Here is a 27,963-nt window from a genome sequence, read left to right as displayed (position 1 = left end):
GAAATGTAGTTTTCAAACAGTATTTCAGCATTATCCGAGTTAAATATCTCTAATATGCGCAAGTTGTTTTTCACACTGGACCTTCTTGTTAACTTCACATCAAGTTTATCCATGAGATAGGTATTTCCAATTTAATAAAAAGAAAATTTTCGTGTATGAAATGGCAACTTCTCCAATGTCTGCCTAGTTTTCTTCCCAGCAAAAACTGAAAAGCTCATTTTAATACTGTGCTGCAGACATTATACAACATTGTTTTCACATTTAAGAGCTCCTTACTTGCTCAGAGAACAGGTAATTCCACTTAATATTTACTTAAAGGAAAAGCCACTGCCTATGTACAAATATTATCTTGCCTTCTAATTCTGTTGAACTACTAAAGTATCTTTCCTTGATTTAGGAACTAAATAGTTAATATTGTAAAAAACAAACAAACAAACAAAAAAAAACCAACACTTTAACTTCAGGGACATTCCAGATGTTAAAGGCCCGCATACTTTATGATCTACATCTCAAAGTCGCTCATTCATCTTCCTAACCTGAACATGAAATGCATTTTCTCAATTTGTTAGAAGAAACTATCAAGGAACCCTTAATGCATGGCTTCTCCTAGCTCAGGGGAGAAAGAATAAAATACTGAACTGCAGTTTGCAATAGATCCAGGCTAACATAGCCTAAATCATTCTCCAGGATTGGTGACAGAAAAATCTGTAAAGCACAACTTTTATTATTCACTGCCAGTGCAAAGGTACCATCTAACATTTTTATTTTATGACCAGCCTGGCATTTTTCAAGCAATATTATTCTTAAACTAACACTGCAGCATGACTACATATATACCACCCTTTAACAGTACATGTTTAGATGAAATTAATTTTTCCTCTTAATTCTATAAGATGACTTGCATTGCAAGTTTTATGAAAAATCGATACCCCAAGAAATCCATGCTAGATAACAGTATTTTCATATATTTGTATTTTGTACAGTCTATAAGGCAAAGATTTCTATTCAAAGCAAAAATACAACTTCATTATGTTTGAATGGGAAAGAGAAACAATATTCCATGGTAGCCTGCTTTCGTCTTGCAGGCTGTATTTGAATTGTACAAAGCAAAAAAAAAAAAACACCACATCCCTCTTGCATTTTTACTTTCTAAGAGGACAAAGAGAACTCCTATTAAACAGAAAAGACAATTCACTGAGTATCAAGGGAAGGAAGAGCAAGGAAAATAGTCTGTTTGGGATTACTTCACAAGAAAGTTAATAGCTCACAGCTAGTTTTTGCTCCCCACTATATCCTTCACTGTGATACTACAATTCAACCTCAGCATTTCAAGTGTGATTAGTGCCCATCTTCAAGATGGTAGGTCTGAGGAGATGAATAGGGATAATAATTTGGCTCCCATTCAACTGAAACGTGAAAGGGGCAGACCACGACCCAAATGGGGGCACAAAGGTGTTTCATTGCCTTTTTTTCCTGGCTAATAGATACTGAGTAAACAAGCAAGTGTGAATGAAGGATATAATAAATAACATTTTGCTTCAGGAATCATGTGGCAGTGTTGTGCCAGCACTCTTGTTATTGCCACACGTTAAAGCTCTGCCTGTCAAACATTCACTCTACTTTATCTTCCTCTGGGTAGCAGAAGACAGAGATAGACAATTACATTTTAGAGGTCTTGTGAAGCGCCTTGACAATATAGTTAATGGCTTCTTTTCTACTACGTAACCAGAGACTTCAGACATAGCAAAGCTCCTTTCTGCATTATTTCCTACCCTTTGCCCATAAATTGCAAAAGCCTGGTGGAGCTAAGCGATATACATTAGTATTACATGAACAGTCATGCGTTGGAGAACTTGATCACGATTGAGGACCAATTTCAGCCTGTTTGTCCACCCTTGAGAATACTTCCATCATTTATCTTTTAAAATAGGAATTCCCATACAGTAGATGTTTTATCCCATTGCTAAAACTTACAACACTCAAATATCAGTGTGAGTTGGAGCATTATCTTTTTGTGCAACCACAGTGCCAGAGAAAGAGAAGCTGATGGAACTTCAGTGTCACTTGCTCCAGACCATCACGACAGTGTCTCACATGCACTGCATTGCTTCTAACAGATTTCTAGAAGAAAAATGTGAGCAACTGCTGCAGACAGGAAGATGTTAAAATGACTTCAGCACTAAACTTCCACTAAACTTCTTTAAATAAAACCAGTTTGTTTTTAAATAAAACCTACCAATGTATCATACTCAGCCGTTGATCAAAAACATCAATTATCCAAAAAACTTCTTATTCCAATCTTAGAACAACATTAGACTGCAAGCATATGTTAAGAAAATACAGTATATACGAAAAACCACACTAGGCTGGAAATGTATTTCAAATCTTCAACCACTAATATGAATATGGATAATCCTAAAAAGGTATTGAACAAGACAGTGAATTGCTATTAGCCACTGTGAACTGAGCTGCTATTCAATGCCAGGTTGCATATGTCATTTGACCAAGTCTTCTGATCTAAGACAAGGTTTAACACAAAAAACAGTTAAGAAACACAGAGGACAAAAAGTGGAAGGTAGAAATACGAAAGCCAAAATTATGCCTATAACTTCTTATTCAACTATATCACCTCTATCTCCACAAATAAAGTTGTAAGGCTAAAACCAGTAGCCTATAGCAGTCAAGTTCTTCAACAGCTTTCTGAATTCATAAGTTTTCCCCTGATTTGTTTAACAAAATTAATATAGACATATATAAAAACATTTTGATTGCAAAATAAATTATCCTTAAATGGCATTTATCCTTGAAGAACTCCACTAATCTAAACCTTTTTTATGTTAGGAAGGCCTGGCTTATAAAAAAGAAATAATTGGAACTTTTTTTATGTGGCAGTTTAAATTACTTCTTCCTTGCTTCACAATGCAGATGCTGCAAATCATCTACTACAACAAGGACTTGTCACCTTTCTGCCTATAACAAACTTTCACAATGATTTAACATGTACTGCTATATGAATTAAACCTTAGTATAACTGATACAGCTTGAAGAAAATATCAGTGCTTTCCATTAAAAACACTAGTAAAGAAAAACAACACAAAAATGAGGTTTATGGGTACAAAGGAAACATCTTCAGTACTTCTATTAGCTCTGCTTCTGGCATTTTTACCCTAATTGTTCACATAGTGCTTTTTTTTTTTTTTTCTTTTAAATATATCAAGCCTATGATCTCTAAAGACCAGGCACGTTAGAGGTAGCTCCATCTAGCAGAACTGGTTCCTAGAGAAAAAAAAAAAAAAAAAAAAAAAAAAAAGGACCAGAAGTTCCATCAAGTTCCCAGCCTACTTGTTTAAAACCTTTCACTGCCACCCTCCAGCTACCCCAGGAGTTACACCGTGGTGGTCATTACTGAGAGGTAGCCCAGCAAACCCTGGCCTCTGGTCTTACTTCCCTGAAATGTCATTTCTGAAGAATGTTTGCTGCTCTTGTGCTTTAAATGCAAGAGACATAAACAAGATTTTCTTTATAATTTACTTTAAAAAATATATATACTGCATTTTAATTTACATTAAATGTATTTTTAAAGAATAAAGTTACTCAAAACTATCATTCAGATTACAATATAGAAATATATAATCTCTTGGTAATTCATTAAAGTAACTTAATAAGCCAAATATTTAACAATAATTGACAAGTTTTCATTTATAATAATTTAAAAAGTTTGTTGTCAATGCTTTAAAGATAGATGTGGCCATTAATTGGGGAAACCATTGGTAAACTGAAGTACAATACTTTTCAACAAAATATCAGCTTCTGAACACTCTAAATACCTTTCGCAGATTTTAGATTTTTTATTCCAGATTAATTACTGAACTTAAACACAAACTATTCCACCCGAAATTCAAGAAGTGCATAAAAGTTAACTGATTTTTTGTATCAAATCTTTACCTAAAAGGAGGTACAATACTGAAACAAGCCTCAACAGATTTATTTTCAGCTCATGAATGGACAACACCAACTTTAACAAGTCTTTTAATATTTAATATTAATACTACTTGAAAATTTAACTTCTAGTAAACTTCTTCATGCATATTGAATGCGATTAATACTTCTTTGTAACTCATTTAAAAGGATTAAAATACTGGTCTCCTGCAGCATGTCTGAAGGACACACAACAACATGATGATCTACATATGTAATATTACCTCGTACTGTCAGGATACTGTATCAAAGTGCAAAACATAAAACACGTTTAATTATATTTGAAGCTACTTGACCACTCCATTACACATATTGATTAGCTCTGCTCATCAGTGCACTGTAAAAACAAAGAATGCTGCTCTGAAGTATATCTGGTTCTCTGAACTGAAAACCTGCACTAGTGGTAAGACAAAAGCGTATTTACCACAGTACTTAATTGCTATTGAAGCTGACGAGCTCTAGCCTTAGATGAGCAGAGGTAGGTGGGTGACTATGTAAAGCAGTAGTGAGTGCAGAACAAATCACAAGCCTGAAGATATTGCAAAGGCCTTCCACAATGAGAAAGGAAATACAACAATGGTTTTTTGCATTTTGTTTTTTAACAGCTGTTACTCAACTTAGTTATCTGCCATCCAGATTCATTTTTGTTCATTTCTCTATTGACAGAAACCAGGGCAGTGTCCCATAAACTGAAAAGAGGATCCTGTCCAAAAGGTGACCGCTGTGTTCCCCTGCTCCTTAGTACCAACAGCCAAGCAGCAGCTGCTCCCCAGTAATTTCATGGATTTGCCTGCCTTCTGCTCTTGTTGGAAGAATATTTTCACATCAATCAACACATGCAACCACTTGTTTTTTAGAAGTTACCTATTAAGGAATGTGTGTACATATACTTGCACGTATACAGACATTTGTTATCTATCCTCTCAGGTCTCAGTAAGCCCTGAAGCTCCCACAGTTCTGAAGCAGCCTCCAACACAACTGAGCGAGCAAACCTTGGTACCACTCCCTGAAAGCACATGTGCTCAATGTTTCCTTGTCTCCCTTCTTCTCTCCTCTTTCTATAAGTTACACAGATTCTCTTTGATTCCTCCTATTGTGTGTTCTCCACCTCCGCTGGTTTCTATATGTACACTGATGCATTTTTGCAACATCTTGCAAATATCTTCCCTGTCGACACTGTTCTTTTCACATTAGATTTCCTTTCCTATGAAAATTTCAAATACTTGATAACTATCAACTTTCACACACACCCCCAAACACAACTCCTCCAAGAATGCAACAAAAAGCGGAGAGACGACTTTTTCTTGCCACCCCTAGGAACCAAACATATTTCATGTGTTTGAAGACAAGCCCTTAGGCAAGTTGCATCAAAGAAACAACATTTCAGCTAGCTCAACTTTCCCAGGGCTTTCAGAACTTGCTCAGTATTGATTTGAAAGTCAGGGATATTCTTAAGAGTAATTCATTCTTTAGAAGCTGAAATTTTATTTATGTTTCCCAGTGTATTTCAACTTTATTTAGTGAAATTTATTATTGTAATATACATTAGAAGGTACACATTGAAGCATTGTTAAAATGAAGAATTAATCTAGTTTAATTGTAAGTCACTGTAAGACCTACATATTTATCTTACTTCTATTTCAGAGATAAGAGAGAAACAATTTTGCTCCTTCAGTTTCTCCCACCTGGAGTAAAATACCGAGTATTGACTATGCTAACGGGTAACAATTTCAGTATAAAGCACAAAACAGATTTCCAACTTCTTCATTGGGAGAAGCTGGTATCTCCTGCAAGAAGTAGCAAAAGTGACTGATGAAACAAGCTCTATTGCAAATTGCTAAGTCTGAAAACAACCTAGCGTGGAAGAGACCTCCAGAAGGCACCTGGTACCACACCCCCGGTCAAAGAAGGACCATCCTGGAAGTTAGACCAGGTTGCTCAGTCATTCCAATCAAGTTCTGGACAGCTCTAAGGACACGTGTGACAAGTTCTCAGGCAGCCTGTTCTATGCTTGTTCACATTCACTGTGCGTTTGCTCCCACCCCTCAATTTCTCACCCAAATTTCATTTATTGTGATTTGTTCTGGTTACCACTAAAATTACCACAGAGCTATCTCTGAATATCTGTAAATCCTATTTTCAACTATACTTAAACTATGCTATTTCTGTCTAAATAGACTGAGCTATTTCTTGCTAACTAAAGATTGCACGTTCACAACGGGATGAGGGACCAGTATTGAGGATTTCCCTCTCCCAACTTAATGTAGCCAAGACTCAGATTCATGTTTATTTGTACTGCTGCCTTCAACCTTGAAATCTTTGCTACAATCACAAAGCTTCAAATCAATACCCATGCTCTTCCCCAATCTTGAAATGTGTGCAAACACAGCCAAAAAGAAATGCAGCTTTAAATACCTTTAACAAACTGCAATTCTGCACAGATCCAGAGAGAGGACTTGTGTTCCACAGAAATTTAGCTGTGAATGTGGGTGGGATGATACCAGAACAAGCTGACAGATAATCGGCCTTGCACAGAAGTGCTCATCATTTATTCTTTGTATAGCTGACCAGCTCTCTCAGTCAATTCCAGGTAAGAATCTTTCATGTCAGTCTAGTCCAACTGCACCCCCGCCAAAAGCTAGGCTCAACATGGGTAGAATAAGAGATTTCCATTGTTAATTTGAAATATCGTTTATATTTACTGCTTGATAAAGTCTGGTAATCTGTGAAAGTGCTTCTCCTCACCTAGGTTAGCAGCTGCGGCAATTCCCAGATACAGGTTAATAAAATGGATTCACTGACACTATCCTAACAACCACTAGTGGTATTCTCTTTGCACCCATCAGAACAGTACAGTACAGGCAGTTTACTTTTTTCTCCACACAGAACTACTTATAGCCTTTATACTTAAGCTTCAATTCCATATAGAGTCAGAACAAGGTGACAGCTACTTTGGTCTGTCTACTCCAAATACATTTTAATTTAACCCAGTTTGAGAAAGGACCAGGAGACCTAATGACAACTGTAAGTCCAGATTTTTTTTTTTTTTGATAAGCAGTGATCAACAGACTCACTAAAACCAGGCTCTTATGACCACTATGTAGTCCCACTTCATCCAATTAATAAGGACAAGCAATTCATTTAGATTACTTAATGCCACACCATCCAAGGTGCTGGGAATGTTAGAAGGCATAGAGAATTCCATGCTGCAATTTCTTCAGTGGGTCAAGTATAAAAGGGTCAGACAGTTACAGGAAATTGCAATTCAGAAGGAATTCTGCACCACAGAATTTCTGCAGATCTGATGCTCACGTAAGTTGCTCCAGAGAGTACTACGTATTTTTGGTAACTACTCAAGCATTTGCTAAACTAGACTTACTCCATGATCTACCCTACAACAACATATGACCGCCATACTATAACGCTGCTTTTTTTTGTCAAGCTTCTGCATGGTATGTCAGGCAGATAAGCCACCTGACTGGAAAAAAATGGTCCTCGTGTTTAAACAGTTCATTTCTAAAACAACCAACCAAACAAACAAAAAAAAAACACAAAACAACAACAACAAAAAAGCCACTGGAATACACATATTCTTCAGTTATAGAAATATACTTATTGCAGCTAGCAGATATTTACCTTGAACATGTAAAATGATAAGCAGGTAGGCTCCAAGCAATCGCTCACAAACTCTTAGTCGAGTCATTGTTCACTTCTAATCCTTCCTGTGCAAGGCAGTGGCCCTTCTGCTTGACAAACGTTGAGCTTAGTCTGTTCGGTGAAGCCTACTACCAGATTTGGTGCTTGACTGCAAAGATGATTTTGCGATTTTTCGAAGTCTGTTTCCTGAAAGACACAGTAAAGCAAAATGTTAAATCATTACTTGCATTTCTGAAAATAGGTAAAAAAACTCACGATACTTCACTGCATTGAGCATAACTAGGTTGCTCAAATAATTAAAAAGGCATATATTTATTAAGATTAATAATTGAAAACATTAGTTGTTTTTACCCTGAAATATGCTTGGTAATAACCAGATTCACAGCATTTTTTTTAATATTCAGATCGAAATTGTTAGATTTGTTAACTCATTAGGTACAGCCATGTATTTTAGACTTTTATACAGCTAACATAGGTAACATTTAATAGATTAATGTGCAAAAGTTAATGTTTAAAACCTGTTTCCTTTACATGAATTAAAGTTCATATTCATTATTTTTCATAAGGAAGAATTCAGCAGGGTTATTTTCTAAAAGAACAACACATTTTGCTTCCAGCTGAAAAATGCTTGCAAAGATCATAGCAACAAAAACCCAGCCTCTCAGCTGGATGAAAACCAAATTTGTACTAAAATACTTAGTTAAGTAATTTACTTACAATATTACTTTAAAGATTTTGTACTATTTCAGAAGACAAAAAACAAACAAACCGAGTAACATTTAACATCGAACAATAAAGAATAAATTTTATTTAGTATCAATTGTATTCTAATCCCTCTTCTTGGAAACTAGCATGTTATATAGTGTTTGCTGGAGAAGACAAAGTTGGTCCAATCCACAGCATCAACAAAAATTTGTTAATAATGTTAACTGCAATTCAAAGTCCTGGTATCTTTCCAGTTTCATGTATATAACCCCAATTCCCAAAATATTACACTATCATGTGTGCACATAATTTGCTCTGAAATTAAACGGAGTTGTTCTCATTCTGCGGACAAGCACACAGATAAGACAGTCAAATTGAAAAAAAATTACTTCTTTGGACCACAGTGGTCAAATACTACTCATCAATTCAGTGCATATTCGTGGTCATGTTCTGCTTAATAAACTTTTTACAGTGATTAACAAAGGAAGCGTAATTAAGCCTCAAAAGACTACAGAGCAGCTCACACACCTAAACAGTTAAGAGAAACGAAAGCGGTTTTGCAGGAGGAGGAAGAGGAGGAGAACCCTGATTCTGCCTCTCTCCGGCCTCTTGTTTCAGTGGGCCTGACCCCCTGACCCCTGTCAGCCTGGCGCTGCTCATGAATGCAAACACTTGCATTTGTGCAAGGATGTGCTGCAATTACTGCTGGTGGCCGCTTCCACCATAAATAACTCAATCTGTCTGCTGGTGAGACCCGAGAACTTTTAATTTTAATTAGTGCTTCAGAGGCATTTGCCATGGAGGGAAATTAGCGGCAGAGCCGGGAGGTGTCTGTCACTTCAATTGCGGCAGGGAAGGGGCATGCAGCCTCCGACCCGTGCCCTACTTTTCACACATCTCTGACTTCTCCCTAATGAAGCAACAAAGCGCTTGGGCGCTGGAAGCCGCGGGGTCCGCTTCGGACAGGCCGCCTCCGAGCTGCCGTGCTGCGCCTGGACGCGACCACGGCAGTGGTGTTTGCCATGAGGGAAGGCAGGTTGTCCTATGGTCAGGCCGTATGTACAACAAGACGCCTTGCAAACATCCTCGAACACTCCTAGCTGCAAAATAAACTTCCTCTCCAGGCAAAAATGAAAGCAATGTGGTAACAAAACTATTCTCTCTTTAGCATTTCACAATCAAAAGAAATATAACCGATTCCGACAGCTGAAGGGGACATCCTTCTAATTACAAAAATGTCAGGACACCGACATAAAACTATATATTATTACTGCAGTTCCTGTTTCAGTTGTGATGAACTTCAATCCTCAATAAAACACATAGATGATATGAGCGGCCAACACCTTGTACATAGTTAAGCAAAGGTTTAATTTACAACACCACTGTAGCAGTCCATCAAGGAAAAAACCCTCTAATAATCTGATTAAAGTGCATTTAAAAATCATTTCTGCACTTCTTCATGCAAATTTCTATAAGTGCCACCTATTCTCACTGTCTTTCACATTTCAAGAGGAGGAGTGTTTGAAACTTTCAGAAAAGTTTACATACTGCACAACACAGTACGCTACCATAGCATCAGGAAAAAATTGAAAAAAAAGACCATTTTAAGGCAATTCACTTCCAATTTCATGGTGATTTTAGTTTCTGAAAGACATTCTAAGAGTTTTCAAAAAATTTTGTCCAACCCTGTAGGATATAATGCTCTCAGCTTAGAACCCGTATTTTGTACCTGGGTCCTCCTTTCACTAATATTTCACTTTTCAGAAGACAAATACGTATAAATATATACATGAAAGTGTATGTAATAAAATGACAACAGGAACAAATTTTAATTCCCTATTTTTAAATACTCTAGTTTTAGAATGCTTACCACCACGTAAAAGAATACATCAAAAAAAGGAAACTAAAACCCAGCAGGACTGCAATTCCCTTCTGTTCCCCTGAAATGCATACATGATATGACTTCACATTGTTACTTGAATTATCTTTCTGTAGTGTCAAACATTGAAGCATCAGGTTTGCTGTTAGCCAGGAAAGCCCTGCAGCGGGTTTAAGGCCTTGGTAGATGGGAGCTACAAATATTGCTGTACTTACAGCTGCAGTGACGATGTCTTATGGTGCGGCAGGGAAACTTAAGCCACAAATTTAAAAACCAAACAAAAACCAACAGATTTAGAATAAAGTGCCACAACACAAACTACGAGAACATGTCCTGTTCTATTGCCCACACTTCAATAGCAACAAATGAATGTCAAAAACCTGATGTGGGCAGGCTGAGGCAATTTTTTCAGTAACCACACTAACATCCAACAAAGCTTCTCTGCCACAGCTATCATACACGATTTGAGGTGTTTCTTATTCATCTTTTGAGCTGCTCTTCCTTTTTATGATTTCAGCTTCTGAGCTAAGCTATGAGAATTAGTTCAACAGCCTATGCGGTTCCTTCTCAGGTGAGGAAACTGAAAATATTTAGTTCTTAACATGACCTGGTACTCTGATACAGCTATATAGTTCAACAGATTGAAAAAACAGACTGTTTTAAAACAGACTAGTTGTTCTAGCAAACACCATACCCCAAAGAGTGGTTGTTATGACCTTCGTCTGAGAATATCTTTAATTAAAACAAGACAAAACAACAAAAAGTCCATTTGACAGAACTGAAGGGGCCACAGCTGCACCTCTTCAAAGTTGTTCCTTATTGATGGGAATCCAGAAAGTCTGCAGCCATGCTGTAGCACACTGAGGTAAGTAATAGCTGGAATTTCTCCCAAAACTGCCTGGTATTAATAGTCTAGAATGACACAAATAAATGAGCACTTCAAATGTGTTAAAGCACCAATTAACTGCTGGAACATCGGTCTGCCAACACAGTAATGCTGAAGAACTTCAAAACCACAACCCAATTAGTTGTTTTCAAACTCCTCAATGTCTATTTTTTCTGTTATAACCATGAAGAAGTATTCAACTATAATCTTTCAGAAAGCAATTTATTCCTAAATCGTAAAGCCTGATTTGTCTACAGTGGAATTTATTATCTTTCTTAGAAATATTTTATTGACGATAATGCTTTTGTTATTATAACTTTTTTTTTTTTTTTGAAATTGGAACTCAGCTGTGAATTTATGAACCAGCATGGGCATCTAGCCCTACGCTCTGTATGACTCCAAAAATACGAAGCAAAAGTGCACAAGATTTGTTGTATGGTCTGAAATGATTTTAGAAGTAGGGAATCTAGTTGTAATTGTTCTTTAGATGTGGCTCTGTAATAGTTTTAACAGCATGATCCCCAAACCAAATGAGCCGCACTATCCCAGATTTTAATAAAGAATGATAGTGCTGAACATAGCAACAAAGACAGTATTGTAAAAAGGGAATTTATCTTGTAAAAAGGGAATGTATCAAAAGAAACATCAATCTCTAACTTCCCAAGAATTAAAACATCAAGTCCATTTCAACACACAGGATACGTTTCAAAACATTTGCAGCAGTACGTACAGTACCAAGTAAATCTGTTTGGCAAAGCAAAACTGGAAAATATTAGATGTAGCCCCTATGTGTAATGGGTGCAAGACGTGGTTGAGGTAATTATAAGCATGCTGCCTCAATCATACATACAACTTCGAGGTTGCACAGAATGCTGGAGAAACTGGATTGTCAGTCTAAGCCAGCATACAACAGCAACTTTTCTATTACAACTATTAGAGCTTTAGAAAACCTGATATGGTGCTATAATTATTGATTTGCATGAAAAAAATAACAGTAAAGAATTCACTACAGAGCAGACAATAAGTAGTTCTGAGAAAAGAGATTACAACCACAGTTCAAACAACATTCAAAGACCTGGATTCAAGAGTATTTATCAACTTTCATTACAGAACTAAGCACAAGGAGTAGAATGTTGATAAGCCACACTGGCTAACATGAGTTGTCAATTCAGTTGAGTGTTGTTTCTATGCAGGACTTGGATCACATGAAGAATCGAAGCATTGGGACTGGAATAAAATACAATGGCACGACAGTGGCAAAGTTAAACATATAAGGAAGAATTTCTTCTCTGTGTAGCCTAGGAATTCGTGCACAGGAGACAGCTATAACCAAGGACTTGAGTACACTAACTGAATACCTCATGTCAGAGACACCGGTGAGATGTGGCTAGGAAACAGGCAAACATGACTCTAAGACCGTGCAGGAAAATTTTCCAGAGGAAACAGTAAAGCATGAACAGCACTGTACAAGAGACAATACAACTGACAAATTCAGCATATGCCTAGAAGGACTGATAATATTATCTGGAGAATGGGAAAACCCTATGAATGGAGACAAAAAAAAAAAAAAAAAAGATTAATAAAGTGAAAGTTGGCTAGGAAATGATTACACTTTGGAAATACAAAATATGAATAAACACATGGAAAGATGGGCAAGCATTCAATCTGAATAGAACTACTGGCTCAACAACGATAAGGTATGGATTAGCTATTAAAGTCTGTTTAGATCAGAAATTGGAAGACAATTTCTGAACCCTGGTTAGGTTTTAGGGAAGACTGTTAAATAGAGTCCAAAAACTTAATTTCTCTGTAGCTTATAAAGGCTACCATCTGATCTAGGTGCAGGTGACGGGAAATGAACAAACTGATCTGAGAGCCCTTCCAACTCCATGTTCATAGAAAGGGCTGTAGTTAACTTCAGTCAATTCCACAACAACAGGAAGTTTAAATGTAAGTTTCAGGTTCTGTACTGGCATAATTTTGTCAAATACTCGTACAGGCCTATTTTCCTCAGACTTTTAAAACAACTCTCTATTATTTTATTGCAAGGCATGCCTTCACAAACTATTTAGAAGTGTAGAAGTTAAACATAGGTAGTACAGAACTAGTTAAAATGTTTTTCAAATATGATACCTTAAAAAATGAAGGTAAAACTGCTAAAATCTATTAAGAAATCATAGAGTCAATGGAGAAAAAAATACTGAAAGCCAGTTGTCTGCATGGCAGCAACAAAAACTACTCCAAAGAAGGCCGTTTTTGTTTAGGTGCTAATTTGTGCAAGTCCGCAAAAATATTCCACTGAACTGCAGATTATATTAATCTAAAACTATTAGTGACTGCAAAATTTAAAAACTAAAAAGATTGTTTAAATTATTTCCATGTTCTTTTTACCTTCACAATCTGCTACAAAATTTGAAATATTAAATGAAGTGTGTGTGCATTATACACTCCTTGAGACTGAAATGAAGAACATATCTCAGTGCTATGCAGAGAATATTTATAAACGTGTTTATAATGCACCTACTGCAATGGTGGATTTGTTCATCCAAAAACCATAAACTCTAACAATTACCTTCTGCAGCAGTGTTAACATTCTTAAGAAAGGACTTATTTGTGAGCAGCCGGAAGAGAAGTCACCAAAATCCACCCTGGGCACTAACAGAAATCCTACAAAAGGAAGATTTCACACTGCTCGCCAGAAACAAATGCGTGTATTACTGCAGACTTTAGAAAGCAAACTACTGAATTATGATATATCTGTCCGTTTCACAAACAAAGTTGTTAACCATGAAGAAATTAAAGCATAGCTGCTTTTTACCATGCCCAGCACAATTAGGTAATTGGGGACGCCACTCAATGGACTCCTGAATGCCCATCTTACTGTTATTCTGGAATTCCAATTAACTGCTACAAAGTTTCTGCCATTAAATTAACAGTAATGAAATTCACTAAACTTACTTTCCCAGTGCCATCAGGTATTCACACATATCCTTGTGTGTTATAAACATGACGCATTCTGTTATTTGAACATATTCAAACAGGATCTCACTACACAGTTTTTATTCATCTTGACCCAGTTTCCCTCTTTCAACTGCACCATTTTCGTGATTAGCTGGCTGGGAGCTTCTGCACTTAAGGGAAGTGGCAAGTGGACACCCAGGCTCTTTCCTACCACAGAAGGCATTGATTTCTGCTATTCTACTAGAAGCTATCGCCCCTAACTGGTTTTTAGTATCTGTTTATCGATTTTGCTAGTTCCTTACTGTCACGCCAGTCAATGCAAGTTGGAGAAAAAAGCCATTAAAATTGTTACAAATTTCACATGTCACTATTGAAGATATTATGTGGTCATACTACACTGCCTATGAGACCTAGAATGTACTTCGGTTCTGAGCTGTATTTAATACAAATAAGACACCTAAGCTGGGGATGGGAACATCCTTACACTACATTTATTTCCATTTAAAAATGCAGGCATGGACCTAAAGTCAGGGCCAGTACCTTCAGAAATACAAATGCTTTTATCAGAAGGTTTTCAACACATAACATCCCTTTCAGCATTACAAAGATGATTAATGAATGTTTTAACAGCCTTACAGTGTTTTTTTTTTTTTTTTTTTTTCCTTAATTTAAGAACAATTGTTCATTAATCTATGTCAAAAAAAAAAAAAAAACAAACCAGAGAAGTGACAGGGCAAACTTTATTACGCTCGGTCTCGTGGTGTTAGCCCGCTGCTGTTACTGCTGGCCTTTGCCCAAGGCAGATAAGGGGCCTCCTGGCCACCTTGGGTGTCCCAGTGAGGACAACCACGCAAATCCCCCGGTGCGGGGTGAGTTCTCCAGCACCTGGACTCTGGTTGGAAGTTCTGGCACCCATTCTTTGTTTTGTGGCGCTTTTTCCTGGTGACTGCAGCCAGCCTCCGGCCAGGCCTGTAACTGTCTGCAGCGGAGCCCAGCCGCGACACGCAATGTGGCCTGGCCACAGCGCAGTTACCACACGAAAAGCACCGCTCTGATGTCAGATTTGGTGCCGAGAAGAAAATGAGAGCAACACATCTGCGACGGGCCGATCCTCCCCCCGACCTCCATTAAAGAACTGACTGGGAGCCCTCTCCGCTGCCCCCATCCCCTCCCCTGACGCCTTCCGCAGGCGGTGGGCTTTCTGCGGGCCTGCGGCCGACTGCCAGCTGCAGTGAGCACCGCAGCCCCCGGCCGGCCCTCCCTGTGCAGCCGCGGGCGCCCGGCAAGGCTGTGCGCAGACTTGCTGGCTCCAGCACCATTGTCCGCATGGCTGCCCCCTGCCCCTCCGCAGCGGGGATTAGCATGGTGGCACTGGCTTCCCCTCGGCCGCCAGCCTGCTCCCCTCCAGAAGACCTTCCCAACAACATGGTTTGGGGTTTCTACTTCTTTTTTTTCTTTTCCCCTCCCTTCTCAGACTGTCTCCATCTATCGTCTTTTCCTAGTCAAGACTTCCCAGAACTAAGCATGAAATAAAGTGCTCAATAACCATTGCTGACAAGGCTCAGAAATACCCGGCTGAATAGAACAGTAATTAGCAAGGTCACAGGAGTCAACTTGGCAATGCTGCTCATAGCGCCTTTGCTCTTCACACTAAAGTGTGTGAAATCAACTGCTATAATTTTACTTCTTATTTTAAATGACGTACTTCCTAAACAGAGTAGCAAATAATTTCTGGTAGGAAGCAGCGGAATGGAGACCTTAAGAAAGCCCCTTTCCTTTTAGTTATTCCTCAAGATGGAATTTCAAGTTGAGATCAGGAGGGAGCAGGCAGAAAGCATTACTGACCAAACCCCCCAGCTGCTGGTAGCAACATCTTCAACACAGGAATCTCTGCTGCCTACCTGAAACTGCAAATACTTCTCCTCTGGTATCTGACCAAGACACCAGTGTCCCTTGTAATGCCAATGACATGTGACCAACATTAGAAAAAGGTCAACAAAAGAGTATTTCAGGAGAAGCAGACTGCTTGCCTCAAACTGCATAAACTGTCAACAAAAATACTTTTCTGTTAAGCTACCCTTAGAGGTAATTGATGTCCAAATTAACTCACAGATCACTTTGTGAACAAGATAAACATAGCAAACGCTACTTCATAAATAAGCCACATCATTTTTTAAATCATCAAACTCACTCCTCATTGCTATGCGAAAGAGAAAAATTTTTCTTTACTAATATTTACTTAATACAAACACAAAGAGACGAGGCTGACAAGTTCAACATCATCACAACTTGCTAATACAAAATGCGTCTTGGCAAGGTAAGCCTTACTCCTCATTTTCCTCACATGCTTGCCATGCCCATGGAAGCACCATAGCCTGCTGATAGGAAAAATTTTCTGGATAGCTGCTCTCACAAATCATTGTAGAAACAAAGCACAGTTATTCTCAAAAGCGCAGTCTCTGTCAATCTTCCAAAGAGGTCTTTCAATAACTGCACAGGCTGAATAAAGAAGTGGTAGCTGCTGCTCCTTCAAACTCCTCTAACACAGATGGGGCAGGGGAAAAGTTTTTTTTTTTTAAAGTATACTTACTACAGAAACAAGATTTTAGGTATGTACTTCACAAGTGACATGTAACTCTCAAGTCTGCTATCCCTGTTAGTTACATTGCCCTTCTAACTTTAAATTGCTGAAACACGCCCTTTTAACCTCTTCTCATAATTCTCTTGAGTTACACGAACAGTCAGCTAGCAGCCCTTCTGTCAGCCCTGAGCCTCGACACTCACCCTGGAAACTCACATTAGGGTATTTTTAAGAGGTTACAAGTTCCAGCCACAAAACATGAGGAGGTGACCACCTCCACAGTGAGGGCACAAGAAGTGAGCAAGCATTGTTGGTGGCAAGTCTAGCATAGCCTAAACCAGAATCACTGGCAGTTTAAATTAATATGCTGGGCTCTGAACAGCTGCGGCGATGAGCTGGCACATGCTCAATACTGCCTCAGAGGCACTGACCTCCAGCAAAAGAGCATGGTGGCCGGGGGTAGCAACCTCCCAAGCCCTCACACCAGCAACTCCTGGGGCTTGCAAGGACAGCCCTGACACATACAAGGAGGTTAACAAAGCTTCAGCAGGCGCAAGCAGAAAGGAGGGCAGGGGGTTAAACACCAAAATCCTCCTGAGAACAAGCGTTCTGTAATTACAACATTCATTATCTAACCTCATACTTTCCAAGTTCTATGCAGTTCTCAATAGCAGAGTGATAAAAGCTCATACACAAAGCATGCCATGCTCACGTACAGAGTTATTTCACAATACTGGAGGTATTAAATTAGATGTCTATACTAAGAAAGTGCTTCCACAGTACAAATCTAGAATTAATTCTGTGCTACATTCACTTTCTACTTTTATCCCCCGTGCTTAGCTTTTAATTGTGAAGTATGCATGGAAAGCATGACAGCTTTGGGAGAATTTTCCAGGACTGGATGAATGCAGCTGAGCCTCTCTGGCCCTGTTAGTATTCTAATAAGGTATTCTGCAAGGCTTGCTGAGATGAAAATGAGAGTTTAACCTCGATTTGCTTAAACTCTAAGTGCACTGTAGATTCGCTTGGTTAAGTAACTAGAGTAACAACGTGTCACACAAACTACTCCTCATAAGTTTGAACAATGTACTTTCATCGAATATGGCTTCAAAGACATTTCTAAATCCAAACACTGTAATCTTTCAATAAGCAGACAATGACAGAGTTCAAAGGTAATGTTTATACTTCAACAGTTATAGTCCCCTATTTCCTTTCAGTGAAGTGCTAAAGCAATACTGTTAGCTTTTTTTCACACAAAATTCACTTAAAACAAACACACAAGGAGCACAATTGGAAAGCACAGTAAGATTAAAATATTTAAACTTACAGTTTAATAGTTTTATTATTAGTATATTTCCCATTAGTACTCATGAGATTACATCACTTCTTTTTCTTAGTGCAAACAGGTTATTTTAAATATACCAGGAAAGGAGTTATTCCCCAGTCATTCAAGATCACTTTCATGTAACCACCACATCCTGCCTTTTTCCACGTTACTTCTGTTAAGGCAATGAGCACATTTAAGTCACATAATCCTTCCACATCTCCACTATCAAAACCTTCTTTCTTTCATGATCCTTTATCTTTCACTGATCACCTCCTAGTTAGTGCATAAGTTACTTCATATTTCAAGGATGAACCTCCCCATCCTTACACACACTTCAACGGTCCAGTGCATCTGCACCACAGAAACAGTCCGTAAGCATACCTGACTTTTTACTACCATTTTATACTGCAGTAAAATAACTAGACACCTGTCTTATAAAACTGAAGTCAAGGTTTAACCTAAGCTCCCCTCCACCCCTGGCTTTAGTTGTAAATAAATAAGCTCTTTTCAGATAACACTATCAATATATAACACTCTATTAATAATTTATTTTTCTCTGTAAGCCAAAGAGCAGGAAGTAAGATTTATAGTCTGCTCAGAGACTGCCACAGTCCTTTAGGAACAAACAGAACACAAGACACAGCACCGGTTTTATTACTGGTCATTACAGACAATCTCACACACCAGCTGTGCCATAAACATCTGAACTTTCTGTTTTTACCAACTCCTGTGAAAGTGAGAGAAATTCATATTGTCCTTCGCACGATGTACTTAACTTCCCCAAAACTGCAGCTATAGGTTATGGAGGAACTACTGTCAAGGTGAAGAACTCCATAGAGGCCTCAATGATGAGAATATAAACCGAATCTACGAATGGGAAGGAAAAAAAAAAGCCTTAATAAGGCATAAAGGAAAAGAAGAGTGGAATCATTGCGATGATAATAATATTGGTTGTCAAACTACTACTTTCAACACTCAATGTAAACATATAAAAAAAAAACAACAAACAAAAAAACCCAACCCCTCAGAGCATTCCCAGCAAAGAAACATCTTGTTGTTGACAGATCTAGATACACATACTGGAAATATTTAATATCCAATCTCCTAATTCTTTCTTGTTTTCATTCTTGGTTTTCTTTCTTTACAGCAAGATCAAGTATTGGCATCACCTGCTAAGGTGAAGCAGAGAGCAACCCCCCACTTTACCTTCACCGTGGCTTAGCTGTACCAGTGATCTTCAGTATAATTGTCTAAGGGTTGAGGGTCACCAGCCCCCATCCCTCTCACCTGCAAAACTTAAAAGACATTCTTCACACCTCAAACACCAGGCTGCGCCACTGGGGCAGGTCTGCCTGGTAACAGGTACTTCTTCCATTACAGCTGACTAGAGCAAATATGACAGATGCAATGAAAAAATTAAGTATTACTGGCAGAACTCAACTTGCTGCTGGAAAGAACCATGTACGAACCCAATCCAAAACCTGCGTTTGCATCGAGTGTCTGTGACACAACAGTTGCATGCAAGCACTCCACAGAACTGCTGGATAGAAGAATGCTCAAGCACATGATGCTTGTCAAGCAATTCATACTGACTTTCAAGTAAAACACAGCTTGCTTCTGCATCATGAAATAGCCCCAAATCCTATTCTTTCAATATATATTTCCTCTCATCTCTACCACCTGAAATCCTCCAAGTGCTTAAAAGTTACTGCAAGCTCTAAAAGTTTTTTGTATCAAGAAGTCTAACAAAGGGCATCCCTGATTTCTGAATTTATTCACATTCTCAAGATAGAAACTAAAAAAGACAATTCCCATGCAAAACAAAATTACTTTAACTGCTTTAAGAAGTTGTCAGCAGAGTCCTCTTTCCTGTTCGTAATTTTATAAGTGAAGTAACTTCAGAAGTAACTTTCTGAGGGTAGGAAAATTCAAAAACAGCACAACTGTATCATTTGCTAGTAGAACAAAATAGCGCTGATTATTTCTGCCTCTCGAATGGAACAGGTTCATTGGCAGTGCTCTTTGAACTTTCTAGATTATAAAATTGCATCAATGTTTGTAAATTGTTTTGGATGTGGTCCACAAAGAGGTGACAAGGGAAAGGATAAAACTGGGTAAAAACTTGTGTTTCAGGGCTGGTTACTGTGACTTAACGTAGCCATACAATAATGTAACGAGAATTATGACTGATTAGTCAATTTAAATCTGTGAAGGGAAAAGAAAGGGTTACAGGAAAACCTCAATGAATGGAAATAGTTTTTATTGTGAAGAGTGTAAGCAATTATTTTTGGCAGACAGAAGAATTCATCATTACTAAACCATGTCTAGCAAATGCAGCACAGTATCTTGTAATGACCAATCCTTTGTCACTTCCCCAGTATTTTTCCATTCCCTTCTTTTTTCTGTGACAGTTTTTAAACATTTAGAAGAGTATAGAAAACAAAACCAGTAAATGAAACACTGTGGTATTATTGCACAGCTCCGCTGCAGTATTTTTACACACCTCTGCTGAAGAGGCAGATTAGTCCTATTACCTTACCGTGTCCTTAGGAGGTCAAGAAGCAGTGTTTTGGGCAACAGTATAAAACCCAGAGAACAGTTAGAACGCTCTTTGTCCAGATGTCCCACTTCTTTCATTTCTTCTGCTGCAAAACATACCTATAACACCAATATCCACAGAGGCGCTACTCATCATGACTTTACCCATCTACCCCTTTAGATCCATTCAAAATTTTAGTCTCTACAACAGTTTGCAATAACCGAATACCACTGCGTAGCTCTGCCCTACATTTAAAAACAAAAACTCACAAACCTAGAAACTGATCATTAATACTAACACCTTCACAAATGTTCTTGATAAGCAATCAATTGGTTGCCACAAAGTACATGAACATGCCTTATCCAAACTCCAGTTTGACAAGAAAACTGTACAACTTCTTCCCTAATGCGTAGAATCATTCTACTACTCACCTCCCCCAGGACAGCGTAGGACATAGAGCAAGCTATTTTTGTTTATCCACTCTATCAGAAGCACAGTATCAATATTCTTAATATTCTAGCACAGAGAAGCAGCACAGCATATCGAAGACATGCCTCCCAGACAACAGACGTATAAATGCATCACATGCCACATTATAACTGCTCCCCTTAGATCTGACATTCAAGCATTTGTACATAAGCAGAATTACAAGTTCAAAATTAAAAAAAAATAATCTTTTCAGATGCCTTTTTTTAAGTTTCCAATCACTGAAACAGTATGCTTTATTTTTGTGAGACTTTATGCCCACAGAAGGCTTCAGCTACTGTTAATGTGAAAGCTTTTCATATGCTTTATCTGACAAATGAAGCAACCCATCCTTCAAAAACTAGCACTTTGAAGCTACATGTCTGAATAAGTACAAGCATTTGAACACCTTGGAGGACCTTCTGTACAACTTCACTGTTGAAACTGATCATCTCATGACCCCTCTAACGTTACTCTGTCTCCAACAGATTTGCATTTTCTATTAGTGTGACCAATTGCAGACCTTTAAAACCTGGGTGTACGATGCCCTGTATCTATCAGAACATGGAATAATCCATGCATAACTTCCTCATTACTGTAAGCAAGCCGCAGCTTCCAGGAAACTTAAACTAAAAAAAGTCACGAGCATTGAAGCCTCTGTTTTTTTCAGAAGTCTGTACACAAAATACACAAATGTAGGCAAAAGCTTATGCCCTGTCCCTGCCTCCCCCCACATGACTATTCTCCTAATACACATATTAAATGCTCTTCCTGACAACTTTTCACAGAGGCAAAACCTCTGAGGATTGTGTAAAACCAAGTCCTTGGTTCTAAATCAGCAGTCGGACTTGTGCACTCACAATGTCGCAGAAGATAAGGCGAAGAAGAAGAAGATCCACTAGGTCAGCTTTCTGCACGCACTGGAGGTGGCAGTATCCAGGCTCCCAGGAAGGGACGGGTACCAGGCCAGTTCTGGCAGGTCACTCACTCTTCATCAAGGTGACACAGGCTCCCACAGCTCTCCAAATGCAGCTCTGCCATCACGTTTCTAAAACTTGGCAGTGAGGACTTCAATGTCTACGTCTCTATTTCTTATCTATTGTAATGTTTTAATATTTTACAACCACCTGCCTTACTACTTTGATTAAATAAATGCCTACTGTGACAACACTGAACTCGTTCTAGTGAAGGCAGCAGCAAGGCTTGCCTCATTTCCACTAAAGCAAATATTTGTTTGCTCATTCTACCTGAATAGTTACGTTTTCCTTCCTTAAGTTCACACTAAATAGATCAAGTAACCTTTTCCTTCATCACCAGTCATTCTACAGTTGTGTACTTCCTTTATTTTTTTCCAAGTTATATAATCTTGCATTTTTCCTGTTAGCTTGCTCTCAAAATTATTAAGAAATACTGCTAAATTAGTGTTACCTTTTGGCAGACAGCCACCTCATTGGCTTTTTTTTTTTTTCCCCTTTTTCAAACTATTCCATTATGAAAATTGAGTATTTTTATTCCATTGTTATTAACTCAGTTACAAACAAGCAGAAGTGGCTTAGAATCTAGAGCTGCCATGCAGACTGGCAGCCACAGCCGCTCATGCAACAGTTGAGCCAGTGTGTTTTACATCTGTTTTTCCCTATGCACACACATTACCATCCTAATACTTGGTTCATGTTATTAGAAGTAACTACTGCCATAATCACAAGTCACTTCAACAAAATGTACATGGAGTAAATTGTTTTAAGAGTAACTTGCACCATCAACAGCCAATTCTCCATTCTACGTATTATCAGATTATCCTGTTTCTAAAAAATAGCAGTATATTTAAACTAAATGGCATATGACTAACCAAGCCATGAATATTTACTGCCTGATTATTCAGATTATATTCCACTGTCAGTATTTTAACAAAGAGGAATTTCAAAACATGATATTTAGGTTTGAAAATAATGCAATTACTCAAGATCCTTAAAACCTGTACTGCGTTGTAAGCAAAAAATATATTTTAAGGACATGATAAAAATACGCCGCCTTTACCAAGACTTGGCTACAGTTCACATTTAATATTTTAAAGGATATCACATGTTTACATTAGAAATGAGGAAACTAATTATTTCCTATCACACTTTTTTTTTTTCTCTTTTGGACAGTAAGGATGTTATACAAGGACCCTTATCTAAACTAACCTTAGATTTTGCTATTGTAACAGGTAACTGTTTATTACTTTAAAATGCATTTTAACTGGACTCTTATATTTATTTCCATGTAATTCTGTTTATAAACTCTAACACTTCAGAAACATTTCACCTAACATTTCATGAAGCTTACCATAATGTTAGCAATTTGGAATCTCCGGAGAAGGACATCCTTAACTTTTAATCCTAGCTCAGGGGATCCTAGTCCATATCTAATATTTTAATGTTTCAAAACAGTACCATCATAAATAAGTGTTTATCTGCTTGGTTTTGCCTTGGGAGAGTAGCAAGACAAAACCTATTCTTCAAATGAAAACAAAACAAGCCGTGTTATTGTTTAGGAGATAACCACATCTTACCATTCTTAATCTAAACAGCAAGTCAACAAATAAGCAAAACAGAAAGCTGTGTATGTTTCTAATCGCACATTCGTGTTACTATCTCATTGCAAAATATTAATACATTAATATAAATATCTTCAGATTGTATGGTAAATGCATTTCCTATGTACTTCTCTCACCTTAAATTCTTGAATTAATTTTCCATCCTACCATAAATTCCCATACTCAGATACAGAAATAAGACAAAATTTAGTCTCCCCTTACTACATAGGAACTTGCCCAGATTTCTTTGAGATATGCTACACTTTCAACAGTAGCTTCTGAGCCTGACAGGTTCAATGTTTAAAAATAAATAAATAAATAAAGGGACTGTAGGGCAGTATAACGTGATCTTCCTGAACCTGGCAGTCCAGGTCCAGCAGGGAAGGTTCTTAATTTAAGCTGTCTGAGATTGAGATGGTCATGCTACTCACACAACCTGGGCTAAACCAGGACAAGTGGGTTTAAGTAGTGCCAGGAGGATGCTGACCACAGACGAGCCATAATTTACTTTCCAAAGGACCAGCAAAGTGTGTGACAACATGCTTTAGTAGAGAACAGCTCTGCAGTTGAATCACTGGCACTTCCTGTTTTGATCAGCAGATTAAAAAGAGGACACATTTCTAGTTACTCCACTCCTGGAAAATGCTTTCAGCACGCTGACCTGCATTCCCCATTCGTGGTTTGAGCCGGAAGTGGCTGAGCCTGTTTGTTATGGAATTAACTCTGAGCAAATAGTTTGCTGCCAAGGAAATTCAGTGACAGCTACCCCGACCTTACAGAATAACAGCTTCCTAAGTGAATGGAGATCTTGCATAGTCTTGATGGTTAATAAGAAAATCATCACAAGAACATCTCATCACTTGAAGATTTTGTTCTGAGACATTGACGTGTGTCCTACTAAACAAACAAGCTCCGTTCCACGAGCTGAGATGGCTCTACCAACACCACTTTGGGATTCTACAGGCACTAGAAGCTGAAAAGTAGGAAGCTATTCCAAAACCATCAACTGAAGTTACTGGCCAAGCAGCTCTGTATCACAGGCCTTTAATCTTCTTTTAATTATTGCCTTGCTAGAAGAAAGACAAACTAAGGGACTATATCACAGTTTAATGGAAAAAATACATAGAAGCAATCCAAGTTCAGTTTTCAGCACTCTAAAGAAAGCAATGTAATCACACAACCAAAATCTTTATGTTAAATAAAGACACAACATGATACAGGAGACTAGCTGCAGAAGGTAATTAAGCATACACAGCCATACTGATCAGGTGGAAAATACTAAACTGTATTTCTCCAATTACATCATGCAAATGTTGAAGACTTGCACAGATTCACAGCTACAATTAAAAAAGACGTGTATCCTGCTAAGACATTAAGAGAATTTTGCATTCTCAAAAATAAAGTACAATTAGCTAAACTACAAGAAGTGCCATATTACCATCAGATTCTGTATTAAAGATTAAAATAAACTAGGATTATTCCTCGTCTTGAGATCTTAAAAACTGTCAGACATGTATGATATGCTTCACTGAACCTTAAATCTCTCTATCTCCTCCATGTTAATTGCAACTTTTCTCTGTACACCATCTAGGAACTAACAAACTATGCTCCAATTTTAGATGCTAACATCTTCTTTTATATGATATATATTTAAGATTAAAGCATTCACTTTCACAGAGCTTTATGGGTGTCAAAATAACAAATGGGCTAGAAAAATTCAACTGAAAGCAGGTCACGCTGTGAAATACAACACTGCTGATCTCACTCGAAGTATATAAATTGGCTGATCAACATCTGGGCAGATATACTCTGTCCATATCCAGTATTCATATTCTTTCCCTCTTTTGGCTTTCATAACCTTATTTTTTTCATCTTTTGTCTTTGTCACTTGGCTATTGAAATTAAATTACAAGGTATAAAAAGAGGAGATAAAGCATGTAGGAACACAAACGACTGGCAAAATAACCTGTTTTTATTTGGTTCTAACACACTCCTTCTTGTTATTTGCATGCTTGTTGACTTACAAGTCCACAATCTTTAGTAAAAACAGGACAAGCTGTGTCAAGATAGTGAAATCTTGTGGTGGAGCAGTGGTGCTATTTTACTTTTTGTCAGATCACCTATTTACTTACGGGGAAACCATAAAACACCTTCCCCCCCATCTATTGCTAATACTATTAAAAAATATAATGGACAAAGGGGAAGGAGTGAGGGCAATCTGTGGAGCTATGGTGTTTCTTTTTTTTTTTTTTTAATTTAATTTTCAAAGAATACTTAAAAGGGAAATACAGATAGTATCTCAAAGACACACAAAATGAAATTTACTGGTATTCTTTCCATAGAGAGCTCACCTATACTTGGTATCTTCAAACACTCACCTTTCGTCAAATCTCTTATATGAAAGGAATGAGATTTTTTTCATTAAAATTTAAAAGACTACTTGCATAAATATTGTTATCAATTCTAAATGCATTGGGAGTGGGATCACTGAGAACAGTGGGCAATAAAAAACTGTTTTATGATAACCCGACCCCTTACAATTCTCTATTCTTATAAAACCTTGAGATTTAAGCAAACACAGCACATTAATCACTCTTCTCAATAGCAGATGTGGTTCTGGTGTTCAGAGCAGACTGTCTAGGTTAATGAAGCTATTTACTGCTACAAATAGCCCCTAATGTTTACAACTTCCTATTAGTATGCACACGTTCCCCACAACCTCAGTTCTGAAATTCTTGTAATTACATGGCTGAAAACAGAAACTGTTACTCCTGGTAGGTGAAAGAGTGACCTTACAAGACTGCCACATCTGTAGAGTCCTCCTTATTGATAAGAGAGAGAGAGAAGAGAATTTATGTGTTGTTCAACTGTCTCTGTCATTGGATGAGAAATGATCTGCTCCCTCCCACAGTGAGAAAAAGGGAGGAAATTAGTTTTTGGTCATGTCACAGTACAAAGCCTTTAATTTTCAGCACTACCCTTTACTTTTTAGCAGTACGGAAGTGTGCTACATCTGTCATATTAGTTGCAAGATGCACAGTAGAACTGGCTTTGTAATTACCCTTACTTCGATATGTGGAATATGGATTAAACACACACACACAAAAAATAGCACTTGCCTGTCTTCTTGCACTGTCAAGCATAGAATAACCTGAGTAAAACAGAAACAGGGAAGAAGCTAACATACATCAAGACATGTTCAATGTAGACCAGATTAAGATCTTCCTCACCTGAAGATTGACTACAACTCTTACATTTGCCAACAGAAGTTTAACTTTATACCTTTGTTAATGTGTTTATAGTGTACAGGAAGTTACTACTTTTGAGTAATGAGTCAGCATAAGAAAAATACAGGTTACCTGAATTTAATGCTGATCTTTCCCTTGGAGCTTTTTCTCTAAAATTACACTTCCACAAGAGGATAAATGCCTATATGGATAGGTTATACCTGTCAAATATATGAATTCTGGTTAACCTTCCTTGGTTAATCTCTGTAAGTGGAAGAGGTATCATCCTGCTTTAAGTGAACTTTATTTTCTTGGAAAGGGGATTAATTTCAGTTTGTAACAGGGGCCACAATCTACAGGACTACAATAATTTGAGACACAAACTTCTTCTAAGAAAGAACAGAGGATAACTGATCAATCTTGGCAGCATAAGTCTCTGAAGCTGTCTCACCTGTTATAAAACCCTGTTTCTACCCAAATGGGAAAAAGTGAGAGGAAGGGCCAACACTATCACATCTTCAACACTGCATGTGGGCATTGCCTAAGTTCTAGTTAAGCAAAACTAGAACAATGAGAAGCTAGATGTATGAGGGCCAGTGATCACTATCTTGAAACAGTTAGTGCTGCAGGAGAGAGTTCTGAAATGTGTCAGAAATCGGATGTTTCAGGATGTTTGTACATCTTAATTACATATACGAAAAAAGCTTTAGACACCACAAGGCAGTAAATTTGAAACAACACACCTCCATACCTATCACTCACAATTACAGGAATGACTGAGTTATCAAGGCAGTGGAATTTATCATGAAAAAACATGTTATTAATAGCAGTAATAATAAAAAGGACAGCATAATAAAATTTTGTACCCATCAAGCACTATGCCAGAAGACAAGGTGCCCAACTAGCACATCAGTTCGCAGCATAGTCATTTACTTCAACTACAGGATTACTAATAGTTGTGACTGAACAGGTTGCAGTGAACAGAATTTGACTGATATGGTACAGTAACTTTTTTCCAGTATGTCTCCATAAAAGAGGTATCTGTAGCTGATACTGTTTTGTCTCTTTTCATAACTGAAACATTGAACAGAAAATAGTTCAAACAGCTGTTTCAGAATGGCATTAAAAGCTCTGTTATCAGCATAAAAGGCTCAAAAAATTTAAAGGCAAGATAAGGTGG

At 37.8% G+C, this 27,963-nt stretch overlaps 1 protein-coding gene across 2 annotated transcripts in view; it reads right to left on the bottom strand.

Moving 5' to 3' along the window:
• Positions 1–27,963, bottom strand: part of BMPR1A (bone morphogenetic protein receptor type 1A) — an 82,007-nt gene that overhangs the window by 16,644 nt on the left and 37,400 nt on the right. For both annotated transcript variants that reach the window (XM_084289781.1, XM_084289782.1), the window contains one exon: positions 7,615–7,821. In XM_084289781.1, coding sequence (XP_084145907.1) covers positions 7,615–7,681 — 67 coding nt within the window. In that variant the 5' untranslated portion in view covers positions 7,682–7,821. The remainder of the gene's footprint in view (positions 1–7,614; positions 7,822–27,963) is intronic.

Source organism: Netta rufina (genome assembly GCF_964035555.1).
Source record: "Netta rufina genome assembly, chromosome: 7".
Taxonomy (NCBI): domain Eukaryota; kingdom Metazoa; phylum Chordata; class Aves; order Anseriformes; family Anatidae; genus Netta; species Netta rufina.
Note: the sequence above shows the minus strand (reverse complement) of the source record. Positions and strands in the feature narration are given on the sequence as shown.